At 38.7% G+C, this 18614-nt stretch overlaps 2 protein-coding genes across 2 annotated transcripts; one reads left to right on the top strand and one right to left on the bottom strand.

Moving 5' to 3' along the window:
* Positions 1 to 160: 160 nt before the first annotated feature.
* Positions 161 to 5827, bottom strand: ubfd1 (ubiquitin family domain containing 1). Its single transcript, XM_035654500.1, has 7 exons — positions 5605 to 5827; positions 3840 to 4118; positions 3540 to 3748; positions 3391 to 3456; positions 3141 to 3246; positions 2966 to 3048; positions 161 to 1681 (listed from the first exon to the last, which is right to left on the bottom strand). The coding sequence occupies exons 1-7, from the start codon at positions 5618 to 5620 to the stop codon at positions 1571 to 1573; spliced, it is 870 nt and encodes a 289-aa protein (XP_035510393.1). The 5' UTR covers positions 5621 to 5827; the 3' UTR covers positions 161 to 1570.
* Positions 5828 to 7244: 1417 nt separating this feature from the next.
* On the top strand, positions 7245 to 18301 carry LOC118323384 (UNC93-like protein MFSD11). The gene is made up of 13 exons (XM_035655341.1): positions 7245 to 7716; positions 8272 to 8327; positions 8424 to 8531; positions 8612 to 8691; positions 9823 to 9919; positions 11428 to 11486; positions 11669 to 11813; positions 12717 to 12766; positions 15351 to 15416; positions 15514 to 15639; positions 15728 to 15902; positions 16000 to 16135; positions 17545 to 18301. The coding sequence occupies exons 1-13, from the start codon at positions 7627 to 7629 to the stop codon at positions 17695 to 17697; spliced, it is 1341 nt and encodes a 446-aa protein (XP_035511234.1). The 5' UTR covers positions 7245 to 7626; the 3' UTR covers positions 17698 to 18301.
* Positions 18302 to 18614: the final 313 nt, after the last annotated feature.

Below are 18614 nucleotides of genomic sequence, written 5' to 3'. Positions count from 1 at the left end.
GTGGTATTGGTACTTTTACTTAAGAATCTGAATGCCTCCTCCGCCACTGCCCCCAGTGTACAACTCTTTTTTGAGAATAAAATACATGAATATTTTTGGGTATGCATTAAGAATCACACTATCATTCAGTCATTTTATTGTAGAAAGGTCAGGTGGGAACTTTTTTTTTTTTTTTTTTAAACTTTCTACAGTTCCGTCCTCTCGGGTAATTTTTCAACTTTTGACATTTATGACATGAAAGTTAAAAGGGGAACAAGATTTGAAAGCCATGCCTTTACATTTTGACTACATGGTTGATTCTCACTTCAATGTATTTGTTTTTATTAGAATGGGTATGAGACTAAAAAATGCACATGACATTATCCCCCGGGGACACTTCATCTGGTACAGGAAAACATTTTTGTCATGTGTTTAGAGAAATAGGAACATATCTAACTGCATTGTGTTATTTGTCATCAGTTTTGGCAACTTGAATCTCACTGCTGGTGTGAACTGCAAATTATAGGGATGACTAAAGTTGAAATACTGTTAATTCCATTCGAAGAATACGGTTATGAAAAATAACAACAAAATGAAGCTAATTAGAAAAACACAATCAGCAGAAGTTGCTTTAACCATATCTTCTTGTTTTAAGATACAAGGCTGCTAATTAATGTCATGCTGTTTTAAAATAATCCACCAATTAACTCTGCAAATCATGAAAATCATTTTCATACTCACCCCAGTAATGACAAGTGAAATAAGGCTGTTTGGAATACTAGTCTAATATGTTTTGTTTAATTTCCTCCATTCAGAGGCATCCTGCTGAATAAAGCACTTCATGTGGGATACATGGGGGGAAAAGTAGAAGATAGTTCTATCGTCTGAGACCAAGATCAAGCATCCTGGCCATCATACTAAAAGCTATGTTTAATATAAGCCAAACATACACATCACAGCAGGCCTGGGAGGCTTGTAAAGGTAAATACAGAGAAATCCTACAAGGGAACTACTACTTTTTTTTCCTTTTTTTAAAACTAATTTTTCAGCAAGAGATGACCCTGTAAAAGACAGACGTTAACGTCCTGGGAGCCAAATTTCAATCTAATTCACACTTTGTGGCAAGACCTGAAAGTAAACTAGCCAGAGTTTGGGCGGTTTAGCAAAGAGAAACTGGGAAGACCTGCTTTGTCCAAATGTGTAAAACTTTGGTTCCACACAAAGTGAATCAAACATAAGTGTAGACAAAGTTTATATGGATACAAACAACAATGCCCTAGTGCATTCATTTCATTAAATAAGTTTTATTTCTTTAAGAATAACTGAAGAAAAGTGTTAGCAATTTCTGTACAATTGTTTCATCATTTTCCCTTGGATTTGCTGAAAACCTTGAATGATCAACAGGGCTGAGAAATGTTATGCTGCCACATAGTGCACTTTTAACCTAAAAACAATATGATTAGTCCACAGGCATTTGTCCGTTTCCTTCCAATATATTCCAAGATGTTCCTTAAGCCTCACTGTTGACTCCAGTTTCATTTTTCATTGGCTCTCCACTCAATCCCAGTTCAACGTCAAAAAAAGAGGCACATTAGAAATACTGCCATTTTCCAAGGACTGTGTCTTTGATTGCATCGACAAACTGTGCAGGCACCCAGTAGACCCAATATTGAGAAGCTTCTGTTGGACCCAACTGAAAAGCCTGAGAAAAGTGGGGCAGAAAAAGACAAAAAAATTCACATTTAATGATTTTACAGATGTGAGACATGACTGTAAACTCGCAAATCAACACGACATCTGTAGGTATTAGTTTAGATAACACCATTTTGTCAGCTGGAATGACATACGTCATCTCGCATGTTTGCGGCATAACAAAACAATGCTCTTAAAATAAATCAACAGTCAAAGACCTGACAGCTGGGTATACTGCGCATAATATACCCGCTAACTTTAAAGTTTAATGAAACAGGGTGGATCACTGAGATCAATGGCCGGGAATGTCCTGCACAATTACATTTCAGATCATGTTCATCTTCATTAAAAAACAAAGTCATTGTACTTCCACTATTCTGCACTGCAGGCATAGCAACACACTGATCCATACAGGGAAACAAGAATAAACTCCTACTGATTTACTGGCTCACAGTCTGATCTCACAGTCAGTGGGAGGTGGTGATAAACCTCAATAACTACTGGGAATTCCCTCAACTTTCAATAGCTTAGATTTTATTTATTTATTTTTTCTGAGTTCAAATGCACTGACATTCAACAGCCTTATACTGTCAGTCTGTATAAAGTCAATAAAGTCAATAAAGAGAAGTCTAAGTCTATGTATAACACTGAAATGTTCTAGTCTTGTTTATTGGCCATTCGTGTAAAAAGTATAGGACATCAATACGAGATGTAAGATGCTGTTTGTAATTACAGGTATAGGTAGCTTTAGTTAGCTCCAGTTCAAAAACACATTAGTTATTCATCAAAAGGAGCTCCACCACATTCTCCTGAACTTTAAATTCTTTATACCGACGCTGTTATGACACATCATTTTTGCTCTTTTAGAAGCAGATCTTGATCTCCGTGAGACAAGCCGATTCAATTAAGTTACTCGTTCCGGGACTTCTATTTCACTGACAGTGAAGAACAGGAGTGCCTCTAGACGGAAAGGTTAATCTAGAGAAAGCACTGACATTTCCCGCTCCACTGCAGAGCCCAAAACAGCCAACAGTGACCCCATCACTCTGATGCACACATACTACGACTTCAGTGAACAGCTCAACCTGCACTCTTCACTTCCACGAAAGACCTTTCATAAAAAAACACAACTAACTTAATGCGACAAACAAACATATCTGGTCTGTTCCTTAGCTGTTATAATGATCATATATGCTTCACCTTACTATGCACGCTTGTTTCAGCCTCTGAGCGTTAAGCATTGTGACCTTTTATAATACAGAGTCTGACATGCAGTAGCAGCAAGAACATTTACCATCATGTGATAGTCCTCATGGTCTTCGATGGGTTCGGACACTACGTTTTTAATGGAGCCCATTGGGACTTTCTCCGTTCTCTCTGTAGACAAAAACACACAAAAAAAATCACGTCATCATCGGCATGTTTGTGTTGCGGTGAACTTAGCGAAATGAGGCCGGTTGTAATCTCACCCTTTGTTCCGATCCACAACTGATCCTGCTCCAGCTTGAATGTGAGTCTAACTTTTCCTCCGGACTTGTTAAACATTCCGGATAAAGGCACTGTCGGTAATCGTTCCTGTTAGCGGGACAACGCGGTTAGTCACGGTGTCTGCTGTTAAAGTGATACAGTCAACTTAATTCTGCGTGAATGGTTTTGGACTTCTGAGGCAGTCACAAGACAAACTAACATAGGGACTGATCTGCATTCATCTTCTCTCACCTTTGTTCCTTTAACAGCGGTCATGATGTCATCTGGTTTACCTTTGTCCAAAACTTTCCTGTGTTGCTGAAATAACAGTGCAGCGTTATAATCACGAAACTCATTAATATGTTACCCCATTTAAAACGGGAAACACCTGTCGAACTCACCTTTTGTCTGCATAAAGGCTCTTTCTTGTTTTCTTCGGCTTTAACTTCCTGCTGAATTACCTCTTTGGGTGTATTCACAGCTAATACATCATTTATTGTAGACCCTACCACCATTATTTTCGCACCATTTGTAATCTTTATTTCACGTAGCGTCTTGTCCTCTGGAAGCAGTCCTTTGTACATCACTTTCTGCATTGCCGGTGGAAGACCTGGGAAGACGAAGAACATCTGTTAAGTGCCGCTCGCTCCAAGCAGCGGCTGTAACATTCAGCTGAAGGTGAACGGCCGTGTGCTCCTTACCAGTGAGAGAGTGGATGCTCTCTTTTAGTTTGGCTCCGGTGTTATCGACAGGAATTTTCAGATCGTATTTATTCTTGTTCCAGATAATCTTCAAGTCCACCATCTCCCGCTTGTCGTCGGCGTCGGCGTCGTCCCCGTTGCTAATACTAGAGTCCTGAGTTGTGGCGTTTTCTGCGTCTGTGTGAGACGTGGTTTCTGCGTCGGCCTTTTCCGCATCTTCACCCAGCGGTTCCGCTTCTTTTGACTTCGCGTCAGTTTCCATTATGACTTCTTCACTTCCTGAAACAGCATGAAAGCATCGATTTAGATCCATTAAGTGAAATTCTATGAAGCTGAAAGTGAGTGTATGGTCGTTAGTTCACATATTCTGAAATACACATCTAGCAACCTAAATACCACAGTTACGCTGAGACAGTGTAGAATACATGCAATCTATAAATGACTGATATATGCGTTTCTAGGAATCCCTCCTGTTCTTCTTTTTGTTTAGTGCCCACAATGAAATACGGCCATGAAGTTTCTCTTTAGGTTCTGAAATTAAACAGTATTCTGTAAATAATGACATAAAGAATAGGCAAAACAACAGAAAGGGCCACATTAATCCCTACAACAGCACTGTAGAAAACAATACAACAGGATAGCACAGCATCAGATCTATTCTACTGGTTTAAAAGGTGGCTACTGAGCAAACACTACATAGATGAAAAGAAATCATCCGGACCGGGAAGGCTTACCATCTCTCATATCAAGACATTCTTGGGAAAAACCCAGCTCGACTTTTTTCCCCCCTCTCAAATCATACTGCATCTAATGTCTAAGTTTAAATAACTTCCAGGGTGTCATTTATTTATTTAGTTTCACTTTATACATACATATATTTTTTACTATTTTAAAATCTGCCAAGTCTCTATATTTATGGAACAATGGGTCAGAGTCAAGAAAGCTCTGACTTAAAGCTGCAATAGGTAACTTAAGTAAAAATCACCATGTCCTTAGTTCGTTTACAGTTCCTACGTCTCTGTTAAAGTACATTTGTTTTAACCACGCATTTCCCCGCACAACACGGCAGCTGCGGGACAGAAAGGCCACTAAAAGCCAACAGTATAAAGTGTGTAATGAAGTCTGGTTTCGGTTTTTCTGCTCCCCCTCTCTCTCTCTCTCTCTCTCACTCTATATATCTCTCTATCGTGGTCTTTCTAGTTCTTTCCATGGCCGATTTTTTTTTTATTATTATTTTTTTTTTAACATCTAGGCAGCAATTCTTATCTGCGTGTTTGTTGAGGGGGTCAATAAAAGCGAAAGACTCTTAAACCTGAACAGACATAACGTTATATCTGTTTTAAAATGGAAATACAAACCTCTTGTAACACGGTTGGCCTTACTGGTTACACAAATGGAAACGTTAACGTAACATACTGTACGTCGCTACTCCGTCGTTACCATTCATAACCTAACCATATTTAGTAAGCGCTTTAGCGGCAAAGGTTCCCCAGTTCAACCCGTACACTGTTAAACCTTATAACATTAACTTTAGTCCTCCACAAATGTAGTGATGTTAGCAGTGGTTTACTAGCTATCAGCTAACGTTACAACACTGGTGAACATGTCAGGAGTAACGTTACGGAGAGACGTAAATTCACATCACACTGCACTGAGAGCGTGATATATTAACATGTCAATAACAAACATGTGTTATTTCATTAACAGTTGTTAGGCTCAATGTAAAGATATGAAGCAAATACTGCTGCATTTTCTCAATACCCACCATCCTGGGTCGCCATGATGATTGTGTACAATCTGTTGTACGTTCAGGCAAAGAGACACAGAGAGCAGGATGAGGTCCGATATTCAGGAAGCAAAAGTCGACTACAGCGAAAGTTGTGCTGAAGTGCACCTTTAGCTGTGTGGCTCCGTGGGGAACAGAAAAAGAGCTGTGTGTTTTTAAAAGGTCTAACAAGCACAGCTATACTCACCGTCACAACGTTAAAACGTTTGTAACGTTAGTTTCAGTTAGCCGGTGGACTGCAAGACAGAGTGGAAACACGCATGCGCCAGCGACACGAACTACAATAACTGCAAATAAAGTTGGATTTTCGACAAAATAAGTTGTATTTATGATCGACCAAATAGTGTATCGAGAGAATGTAATCAATTAAACCTGGCGCAAAGCAAATCTTTTCATTATATTGATTGAAAACACGAACTGTGCGATGTGGCCACATACGGGAATTTGGCAAACCCGGAAGTGAGTCGCAGTACACACTCTCACTTCGCTACGCTTCTTTGTTGTTGTGGCAGCAAAGCAGACACCGAGAGGTGGCACTTCACTCAGTGGCGATTGGTTGCCTTTTTCTTCTTCCTTGAACATTGTATGACGTTTGTGGTTTAAAATGATGCATTATCGCCAACTATTGGATTCTAGGAAACATCTCCAGCTGTAAAAAATGCCCCCCCACCCCTCAAACCTGAACGCAGACCTATTAAACCCTTTTACCACACAGGCTGACAGTTTGTGATGGACATGGTAGAAATCCCTTACTTATAAAGACAATATTATGGTAGGCTACCACCCATCACCAGGCTCTATGTGTTGGTGTGAACTTTAAGAGAATGCTGCTTTTTATTGGCATTACAATCATTTTAGAAATGTTTGAGAAATACCCAGTTTTACTTACATAATTGTATGAATCTGAAAGTTGTGCCAGAAAAATGTGGCAAACAGTCCAAAAGCATGATCTAATGTGCACGTTGAACGATTTCAGATGTTTAACCCTAATAATTATGAGCTAAACTTCTAATCTCTGCCTAACCTAATAATCTGCTACCTCTCTTACCTCATAGGCAATAACTCGAAAAGGGTTTTATTTTTGATCTCTCTTTGGCCTATTGCTTTAAAATACACTTATTGTGACTGTTACTTCAGTGTGCGTTTCCTGCTTGATCTTTCATTGTATTGTTTTATAGCCCTCCTTATCATGTGAGAACCTCATGTGAATACAATTACAGTTTGTAAATGGGTTGTATGAGCTTGGTCACGACATTTCCTCTAATTATCAGTCCATCAACGAGACTGAAATTAATGTAATAATAAAAAATACACTGATCTCAACACTTGATTGATCTTATGTTCCATCCTGGTTTAAACACTGTCCTTACTGTCCTTCTGTTCGAGGCTCTGTGTTTACTGTAGGCCTGTTTACACGCGGTTTTATTATCTGTGCAGCACTTTCTGTAACAGTATCATAGAAATAAAGTGTCTTAACATTAAAGCCACCTTGCAGTGAACACAGGGACACCAAAAGCTAAGAAATCCTGCCTGTCAGAGGACGGTTTCCCTCCTGAGAATATTCCTCCCGGTTACCTCTGGAAGGCAGCAAAGCAAAATGACTGTAAATGAGCGCAAATTGCACAAGGAAGAAGAAGAAGGAAGAAGCAGCGGGAGAGGGTGAGGGCAACCATGACGAAGAAGAGAAAGGAAGACCGCACAAAATTAGTTTTAATAAAAGTCACAAGTTGTCATGCGTACTTGGTATGACAGCAGGGAAGTGGCCTTATAACAGAGCTCCACTGTTGCAGTCTGTGCGCTCCTCTGCCCTTCCTGCGCTGCTGTTTGCGCATTAAACTGTAACTAAACAGTCAGTAAAGTCAACTTTTTGTGGCGAGACTTCTATTAAAGATGGACTTAATCCGAGTCGTTAATGGATCCGCACGGGACTCTTTCCTGGCTCTGTAGTTGCACAACAGCAACCAATGTGACATGTATTGCTAGGACGGGAAAGTGAACGCCATGGCAGACAGAAGGACTTTCAACGTTGTGATTTTGGGTTTGGGATTTCTGTTCATTTTTACCGCCTTCACCACCTGTGGGAATGTTGAAGTAAGTTAAACTTTATTTTTTATGAGTTTTTACTTAACTTTTTTTTTTTAGATCCTTGTACTGGAAGTCCCATTTGTTTGGCTCTGTTGCCTCTGACAGCAGACGCAGCACTGCTCTGAGATTTCTATTGTTTCTAATGAATGGAACAGATTTCCTGATTCTCAGCTCTGTTAAACTCATTTAAATCTCACTTTTGGACCCATGCTGCTCTTACACACATCTGCCATGCGCAGTTATACAATATATGTCTGCAACGCGCACGTTATATAAACTAATTATTAAGTATTGCTAAAGAAAAATAAATTAGTTTTTGTGCCCATGAACTTATTTTTTATTTTTATTTTAATGTAGGCTAAAATCAATCAATAAATCAATCCAATGGCAGAGGTATAGTGAGCAGGAAACGGGCCAATCAGAGCTGTATGTCAGGCGCACCTCGTGTTTCTCATTTTCTTCAATGGTCAGCGAAATTAGCGAACCGGATGAAGGACTTGAGGACATAATTATGACCCATTTTGTCTAGACTAACCTGTGCTCTCCCCATCTTATTTTCAGCAAACTGTGGTGAAAAGCCTGGAGAATGGTACTTTCAGTGGGAGTGGGTACCACAGGTAAGTCTTAAGAAAAAAGAAAAAAATCATTTCATTGTAAAGAAACAAGCTCTTCTTTTAAAGTGAAACTGGAATAATCATTCTCTTCCTTTGCAGTCTCGGAATCATCTATGGGGTCTTTTCTTTCTCCAATTTGCTTGCCCCGACAGTCGTTGCAGTAATTGGAGCAAAAATGACTATGTTTATGAGTGGCCTACTTTACAGGTAACTATTATGATGGTGATTAAATACAGGATGTAGCTGAGACGTGCTGCTCCTCACTGTTCTACATGCTTTCTTCCTAGTGGGTACATCGCTGTGTTCATCATCCCTTCATTGTGGGCCTTTTACTTGACCTCCGTGCTGATCGGCGTAGGAGCAGCCTGTAAGTTCCTCTACCATGAGTTTGACTGTAACATCATAGTTTGCACTTTGCACCAACATGCAGATTATGGTTGAGGAAGTGACTTGTAGCTTTAAAAAGGACATTTTGAGATATCCTCAGAGGGAGGTGAAGAGTTGATCATTGCACTGTCCAGGTATATTAACAAAATGAGAGCAAATTACAGTCATTTAGTCTCTTTCGGTCTGTTTATTTTTAATGACTCTCCCCTACTTTTATGATTCTGATTTTAACCCTGGGTTATAATGACTATTATAATGGTTATTATCTTTATCTTTCTGTTATTTTCTACATTAAATGTTTTAAAATGACAGAAAATGAAAAAGTGCTTATTATAATTTCCCAGAGGGGACGGTGACATTTTCAAATATGCATGTTTGCCCGTCCATCCAACGCTCCAAAACCCAACGGCTACCGTGAATTACAAAGAAAAGAGCATCAATCTGTACATTGGAGAAGTTGAACTTTTTAATTTCTGCTTGAAAATTTACACGAAACCGTTAATCAGTTGTCGAAATAGTTGTCGATTGATGACTGACTGATCAATCAACTAATCGTTTCGGCTCTAGCTTCCAGTTTATTTATATTTTTGTTAAAAAAAAGAAATCAACATTTGAGCAGGATGCAGTGAGCAAACAATGGCACAAGATACTGAGACACAGAAATACTTTAACTTGGTTCTTTTTGGTTTTTGCGGCCTATGCAAGCTAAAAACCCAAATAGTGTTTAATCATGCATACAAGGATTATCATGACTGGGTTGTGTTGATGCGTATAAACAGTATATCCCAAATTAGACCTTAGGGGGGTTAGGAGCTGTTTCTGTAAATAGTGTGCAGCACTTTGAGCTTGCTCATAGATGTTAGTGAAAATACTGAGAAAGCGGCCCTCCACTGAGCATTTAGTGGAAAAATGAAGAAAAATGATTTAGGGCTGTTTTTAATGCAGCTGCAAATCATTGCAGTGTGATGAATTTTTATCATGTCCCAGGGCCACTGTGTGGTTTGATGCATTACTTACCAACATAGAAAGATAATTTTTCACTTCATGCGGGCAATTAACTGACTGGTTAATTTTCCCCCTCAAATGACCTCTCTTCGTCACTTCCCTGCAGTGCTGTGGACGGCTCAAGGACACTTTCTGGTGGAAAACTCGGAGGCTTCCACCATTAACAGGAATACGGGGATGTTCTGGGCTCTCTTACAGTGCAGGTATGAAGCTGCTGACACACTAATGCTAGACTCCAGTGTTTCACTCCATTGAGTGGTAATAGATGCAGCCCCAATACCATTACCTCCATGCATTACTTCATTTAAAATTTAAAAGGTTCATTTAAACCACTCTGCATTTTAATACTCGGATTATATTCGATGTGATTCTCTGAGAATGATTTAACTGCGGCCTTTAGTGAATGGAATATTAATTTTTTTTATTTGACAATCTAAAAATCCTTCTAATTTGCTTCCAAAACCAACCCATGGTTGCTATTAAATTACCCTGCCTTGTATTATTTTTTCACATCATTACATTCAGTGCATAAAACACAATTCATCACCATGTTTGTCGAGTTTTTTTTTCTTTTTGTTTGATGCAACTATTTTCAGTTCATTATACAGCAGCAGCCAAAATAGGCTACCACCCTATCTGTATTTTTAGCCTGACAGGATATTACTGCATGCATTATTTTGTCAAAATATAAAAGCCTCTTCATACAGTTCTGCAGGTGAGAGTTTTGGCCTTTTGAGCTCTTATGTTTGGCCCACTGCTCTTGCACACTGGCTTGAACAACTCATTTCTATTTGTTAAAATATGCAAATTGATTTAGTATAATAATTACATTGGCTGTCACCTGTTCCAAAGCTCACAACAGGGCAATGCTAATCTGAGTGGCAGTGGTGATCCCTGCCACGGTAAACTTATGAATCAGTTCTTCACAGCCTACACATACACAGAATGCAGTTACTGTTGTCTTTTATGAATAACCCCTGTTATCCCTCACTGAGGTTTTAGGAGGGACTAATTGCTCATCTACATTTTTTAGTTTAGGTGATATATAATTAAAGACAGAAATAGACTGCAGCATGTTATAGGACCACACTGTTTACCATGAAAGGAAAATAAACAGCTTTAAAAAAAAATGAAAGAAGCATCCTTAGAGGCAGAAATGCAGATTATCATGTTAAGAGAGTCAGTGTTTGATCCAACAACAACAAAACAGTCCACAGTCCTTCTTCCTCTTCTGTCTGTCAAACATGATTTCTCAGATGACGTTTGAGATAGAACCGCATTGCCATGTGTTAAGGCGCTGATTGTCCTAATAGAAGCACTTAATTAAAAGGTCAGAACTTTAAACTGTGAAAGACCCAGAGTGCTACGGCAGGATTCACGCAAAACCTCCTGTACACAACAAACTGCACAGAGGAAATTACACTTAAATGTTAGACTGAGATCTTATTGCACTGATTATGACATTTGAGGAAGGATTTATCTGGTCCCTGATTAGTTGAAGTGGTAACCTAATAATTTGTGAGGCACAAAATGTAACTTTCTTGGAAAACCCAACATGCCTTTAATATCATAAGTAGTTATATAATATGTGTGTGTATTTCATTTTTTTATGGATTATTGTGAGATATTGTTTTGATTATTTATTATGTGAAATGCATTTTTTTGTCTTAAAGTCATTTGCTCATTTGACCCATTTGTATCTTGTTTACAGCATGTTGTTTGGCAATCTTTACATTTATTTTGACTGGAACGGAAGAACAGAGATATCAGGTAGGGTTAAACGCGATTAAATACTGTCATAACTTTAATAGCAAAATCTAGCATGATGATGAAAGCAAAATATCAAGGGGATTATGGGAGCGATTGGTTATTCTGAATACGCCATAGCTTAATGTTGTTAATATATCTTGTGTATTTTAATTAAGCGGTTTATTTTAATCTTCCTCTCTCAGACAGGAGCAGGAAAAACATTTTTCTGTCCCTGTTGGTCGCCTCCGTGCTCGGCACACTCAGCTTCCTGGTGTTGAGAAAGAGCCATCACGAAGAGGAGATGCTCTCTGAAGAGGAAGGGCAGTCGCTGCTCTCCACTCGGATGATGTAAATGAATATCCTTTAGATAATTACATGTTTTTCACTGTAGTCTCCACTCGGAATATATCAAAACGTCTGAAAAGGGACACAGAGGGTATGGGCCTCAAGTGATGAATAAAAAGTGTTTGATATACAAATATATTAGAGTGAACATGAAAAAAGTGAATTTACCTTTCATACAGTTTACTGCCGTAAGCTACGACCAAACCACTTAAGGAATTATTACTTTTTCAAACAAACCAACTTGAATTTTGCAGGGGCTTTCAGTTGACTTACCGCTGCAGTTCTGCAGGAGTTCTTATCCATCACAAAAATGACACCAACCATTTTTCTCCAGATCACGGCAATTTTGACAGTCAAGCCTAATCATCGCACTTTATACAAGTAGGTTGCAATCAGGCATATTTAGGGCAGCCGGGATCGAGACTTTCTCTGTGAGAGTGACAGCGGTGAGAGACCCCAAGCTCTTTAGGCAACTTTATTTCAGTCATATTTCAATTTTTATGACTTGAGTCTGGACAAAGTTCGACTCAAATAACTAGCTGAAAAAATATATGTCTGGCATCAAAGACCACTGAGAGTAATGGAAAAATAGCAGATCATAAAGAAATATTACCACTGTGCTAACTGTTTTGGTATCTCCAAGTTGCAGTTATTCCATCCTTATTGGCTGAATTTGAGTGTATGTGTGATTTTAACATAGTGATGAATCCTATGGGGAGCTATAATTTAAAAAACACCTTTTCTAAGGTATGTTGGGATTTAAAAGAGTCCAGCTAAAATCTCAAATGTCGCATTGATTTGTAAATGATATCACTTGTTGGGGGGGGGGTTCTATCATTATTCGTGTGTGCAGTTTATTGTATATACTTCAGCTGTGTAGAAGTTGATTTGTTTCCTGTTGTTTAGGTATAAGCACAGAGCAAACACGGCCCTGCAGGACGCCAAGTCAGAGTTCAGTAAGTTTGATCCGTGCTTTTGGAATACCACACAAGAAGTAATACTCATTACACTGCATCAGCATGCATTTACTGTATCCACACATAGTTTACCATATAGTAACAAGAATAATGGTGTGTCCTTAATCCATACTACATACTCATTCTAAGCAGGTTTTTAGTATGTATCGTGTTCACACTGGAAAAGTGACAAATTGAAGTATGCTCCAAGCAGACAGTATGCATACTAAATAAGATCGATTTTTAAGATGCTGTTGATGCACATTATTCTCCCATGATGCAATGCAGAAACAAAATTGTGGAGCTGCTCTCAGCGGGGGAAAATGCAAATGAATTGTGGGTGCTGGGGAGACAGCAACAGCCACAAAATAAGTGTAATTATAAAAAAAAGACATTTTGCTGTCTATTTGTGAAGTTTAACTGTTCCAACATGTCCAAGACAGTTTGTGTTGCATCAATTACTTTGAGCATAAAATGTTAGGTATGTTGATATCCTTTTATTCTACTTATTATTATTATTTCTTTTATTTGAACAGGGAGATGAGTGTGATGACTTTAAAGGTAGGAGACGATGGCATTTGCACGTTGGGTTATAGACAAATGTGCTATTTTCGCACCGTAGTCCCTGTTTCTCGGACCACGGTAAATGGAACATACAATAGAATTAGAAAACAGTTAGCTTAAGATTTGCTATCAGTTGTGCAAAAATTTCATAGTAGCAAAGTTAGATGAGAATATGACACACATGTGCCACCATCATTAAAAACATTTACTCAAACACATTTTATAAGATTTATTTGGGTGTGCTTCATTGGGCCCGCCCCCCCGCCTCCGCCCATCGAAATGACGACACAGCACGACACACTCTCTGCTCACTTACAACACCACCACTCACAGCTCAGCCAGAACTGTGCTTGAAGTCGATAGCGTTTTTGCTGCTCGCCACAGGCAACCATGACGTTTATGTGTTGACATGATAAATTGTTTTAATTAAATCCTCACCATGGTAGGGATTTTTTCTGGCGCGCGCGCTGCGTAATGTAATCAGCTCTGTTGGAAGTGTGTTCCATTGATTTGTGGCAAAACAAAAGAAAAAGATGATTTACCAAATGAAGTCCTGCGTTTAGGAATACTGCACTCTCCCCTGGTAACTGATCGGGTAGCTCTTGTTGTTTTTTCTGAGCAGAGTGTAACCATTTTTTTCAAAGGAGGAGCAGTAGCATTATGAATGATTTTAAACAGTAGGCATACATTTGTGTGCATTATTAGATTTTCAAGATTTAAAATACTATATTTGGTGAGTATATGACTCACCATATACTGCTAAAACAAATTCATTTGCACAAAACTTTAGGTACAGGTGAGGATGACATTTTGACCTTATGGCCCTGGATAAAAAGTCAGGGCAGTTCATTTATTTCATCCTGAAGAGATCATGAAATCAAATGTAGCAGCAGTCCATCCAACAGCTCTAGAGACGTTTTACCTCATGGTGGCGCTAGAGGAAAAGTCAGGGGATCACAAAAGTCTTTAAGATTCATCTTGGAACCACGAATGAGTATACAATTTAGTTTGAATTCATCCATCAAATGTTGACATTATTTAACTGGATGAGTGAAAACCTTAACCTGCTGGTGGCACTAGAGGAAAAGTCAGGGGGATCAGTAAAGTCAGTGGGATACACCCTCTGAGGAGCACAAATGTATGTACAAAAAAATCATGGCAATCTACTATTATTGTTGAGATACTATATTTCAATCTGGACCAAAGTAGTGGACTGACCGACCAGCACGGTGCACGCACTAGCTTTTCCTCGCAGTGTAAATTTGTATCATCTGCGATACAGATTTTCCACATCTAATATAAAAATGACAGAAAGCACTAAGGACCTTACATAAATGCGTGTTTTATTGCTTTTCTTTCTCAGTTGTTGGGCATATTACAAGTAACCTCTAGTTTTCCACACTTCACTGCTCTTAGTCTCTGACACTTGCTGGCAGTTTTGTTTTTCTCCTGGTGAAAATTGCTTTCATCTGGATAAAACTCTTCTAGCATTACAACGAGTACACAGCAAAACTGCCTGCGCCAGACTATTTCAGATCATATCTCTGTTTGTCAACAGGAAACTCGGCTGCACTTGCACCTGCCTTCAGTGCAGCCCGGAGTTGTTTGGATGATCAGATTGCTCTTTGTCTTGCGTGTATCTCGCGTGCATGTAAACCTGTGTACACCTGCCTTAAAGGTATCAGGTTTATCTAAGATAAACACTGATTTATGTCAAGAAAGGGCATCCAGGCATCTATAAACAAACCTTGCGGGATTTCTTCTTTTTAAAATCTGAATTTCCCTAACAACCTGAGTGAAATTCTCTCTTGGGTGTTTCTCCACCTGCATTTAAATGTGGCTTTTTGACATATCGAGAAAGAGTATTTTTCCATCTTCTATCTGCGTTGAACTTTAAGTTGTCAGAGGGTAATGGGGCCTTTTATCTGAGCTCAGTCCAGATGTGTGTAAGTGTTAGATATATAATATGTATTCATTAGCAATTCAGATTTATTGATGTATTGTGTGTCCTCCTGTTCAGAAACCATCCTGCAACTTCTGAAGGCTAAAACTATACTGCTCCTGAGTCCCTGCATGGCGTACAGCGGTAAGTTGGATGGAGAATGCATTAATGTATTAATTCATTAAGTATCTTAACCTCCAGTGAAGACTTACAGCTATCACATACGCTCCTTGTCCTCCAGGCCTGGAGCTATCTTTCTACAGTGGCGTGTATGGGACGTGTATTGGAGCGACTACACAGTTTGGAGAAGCTGCTAAAGGCTTGATTGGGATGTCTGGGATTGTGGTTGGCATTGGAGAAATTGTGGGTAAGTTTAAGTTCCTCTACTGAGGCATTTTGGCTGATTTCAAGTCACCTGAGGTAACTGAATTCATAAATACGTTCTTTTTCATCAGGTGGAGGATTGTTTGGATTGTTGTGTAAGAACAATCGCTTCAGACGGACCTCTGTGGTGTTTCTGGGAATGGTTGTACATTTCGTTGCTTTCTATCTGATCTTCCTCAACCTCCCAGATGATGCCCCTGTCGTCTTTAATACCACCACCCAAAAGAAGCCATATCTAACACCAAGGTAGTTCATTTTTCTAACAGGTTAACAATAAGGAAGAGGGGACATGTGTAAGGCCAGTCACGATTCTGTTCTGTTTTAATGATATTTTGTCTCTCAGTGTATCCATTGCCCTGCTGTGCAGCTTCTTGCTTGGACTCGGGGATAGTTGTTTCAACACACAGCTCTACAGCATATTAGGCCGTGTTTATGCTGAACAAAGCACGCCTGCTTTTGCCATCTTCAAATTCATCCAGGTAATCCCGAGTTGCCAATTCTCCGACGTTGTTAGCAGAGCTGAGCAAAGCTGGGTTAAAATGTTGTCTTGTCAAGTATGAAATAAATTCACCTGAAGCCCCATTAAAAAGGGAAAAGAACAAGACCCAAATACGCTGTTTAATCCCCCCCTTTTCTTTGCTGGAAAATTGGTCTCTAAGAAGGAATAAACCCTAGAAATGGTGGTATTTTCTTAAAGTTCAACTGAAATTAAATTGCATTTTTGTCTGCTACAACACACATACCTGTTCATATCTCCAAGTCACTTGTCCTGTGTTCTCCTTTGAGAAAAAATCAACCAACAAGAGAAAACTTATTTATTTTATATTTTTGGTTTCATGATGACAGTAGGGGGTACTGTGGCATCAATTTAATGACATACCACTTGGTATCGGTCTACGTACATAGAAAACTTGTTTGAACTCTTGTTTTTAATACATTAATATAACAATACTTTAGTTATTGTATACAAGAACAAATTGTTAAATAATAAGATTCCATTTGCATGAAAAAAATTAATTGCACAAAACAAACATATGAACTTTAAAGCCGACAACTATTGATTTTGTTGACTCAACTGTCGCTAGCGGATTTGATAAGCTGTAGCTAGCTAGCATAAGCTAATGCCTATGAGTTGGTGGAGAACTCCTCCTCCAGCCGACCTATTAATACAGTTGATTCATTTAAAACATATGAAGAAATGACTTAAATCTACATAAAATAGGTGCATACATGATGCAATGTTCACCTGTCGATGATAAAAACATCATATTGCAATTATTTTGACGACTGCGATTTGATATTCACAAAAAAATTTAACAAACATGTTTTCTCAAATCTGGAGAACAAGATTAGTAGACCAGGGCATCTCTGCAGAACCACAGTAGCCTACTGCATTATAATGCTGTTGTGTCACACATTTTACACAATTAAAAAAATTGCAGCTTCCTGAAATTTGCATATTGCACTTGGCCAAATTGCAATTTTAATAATATTGTGATTAATTGTGCAGCTCACTGATCTATCTAACTTAAATAATTATATATAAACTTAACTATACACTCAGATATTGTAGCATTTGAATCCCACAAGGTGAGAGTTTTAGTCCTGAGCAGGTGTTTTTCTAATATAACCTGTAAGCCCACAATATTACACAGTTGCAAGTTGTAAGCTAGTGAGCCTGACGTGCTAACATTTGCAGCAACAGTTGATAAGCTGTGATTGGACAATCGCTGTTTGGGGGAATGGTTTAGTCACAGTACCATAGGGATCTGACAAAGCAATGGTGGATTGAGAATATAATATATAATGCTCCCTAGGGGTTTCGCTGTTGCTGTGTGAATAACTTTATCTACCAAACAGGAAAATAAAACCCCTCCTCCTTCGTCAGTCTGTTTTTGCAGCAGTGGCGTTCTTCTACAGCGGTTACCTCCTGCTGATGTGGCAGCTCCTGCTGATGATCATCCTAGGCTTCACTGGAACGCTCTGCTTCTTCGTGGTGGAGAGGATGCAGAACTTCTCTGTAGATTTGCAGGAATATTAGAAAGAAGACATTTCTTTATGAGCATTGATTTTTGTTTCGGGAGGAAGAAAAACAATCTTGCATCTTTTATTTCATGAGGGGTTATTTTAAAATCTCTTTTTATTATAATAACGCACTAAAGGTCATATACATTTGGATAATGTATACATTAAAAAATTGTTGCCACAACCTTAAGAAAACTTTTTTAATAGTATTACATGGTTGTCAGTCAGCTCAGATTGTACCTTGCTCTTTCTGTTCTAATTACCGGTCACTATAAGCATCATTGTTAATCATTAACATTATTTTTCCACTGCGCCGTTGGTCTTACCATAGGATTTAAAAAATAACCACTCATCTTATCTCGTGCTTGTCTGTATTGCTTCCTGCTCAGGTTTATTAGTAAAGACAAAACTATTTTATGTATCTAAAACAATTACTTAATAACTTTTAAAGTGTTCATAGTTCCTCAGAATGACTGACAGTTTGATAAAAGTAGACGAGAGAATGTTAACTAATTAATGCCTGACAATCATTGTTCTTAACTTTTTGTTAATTTTGCATGTTGTTGTTCATTTCTTTTCTTTTGAGGATCTTTGATGAATAAAGTTCTGTGCATTTTGCATTGTCAGTGATGTATTATTTTGTGATGAACACAGTTCAGATGGGGGAGATGTAAAGCACAGTTAAGGCCACTGAAGGTTGAAGGTTAAGGAAGTGAAGGTTTGAGCTGTTGATAAATCTTAACCTGCTGTCAGTCTCAGCAGGTTTATGGAATCATCTGTATAACTTGCAGGAGAAACGGCAGTTTTATGACCCGACACAAAAATATCAAATATCAAATAGTTAGATTATCTGGGCTGAGGCCACTGGACAGAACCAGGTCCAGGATGTATCCCTTTGAATGAGTGGACTCTTGAACTGCCTGGGTGAGGTTA

This window comes from Morone saxatilis, unplaced genomic scaffold, assembly GCF_004916995.1.
Source record: "Morone saxatilis isolate NCDOM2014 unplaced genomic scaffold, NCSU_SB_2.0 Contig14, whole genome shotgun sequence".
Classification (NCBI taxonomy): Eukaryota; Metazoa; Chordata; class Actinopteri; family Moronidae; genus Morone; species Morone saxatilis.
The sequence above is the reverse complement of the archived record's forward strand: the minus strand, read 5'-3'. Positions and strand labels throughout refer to the sequence as shown.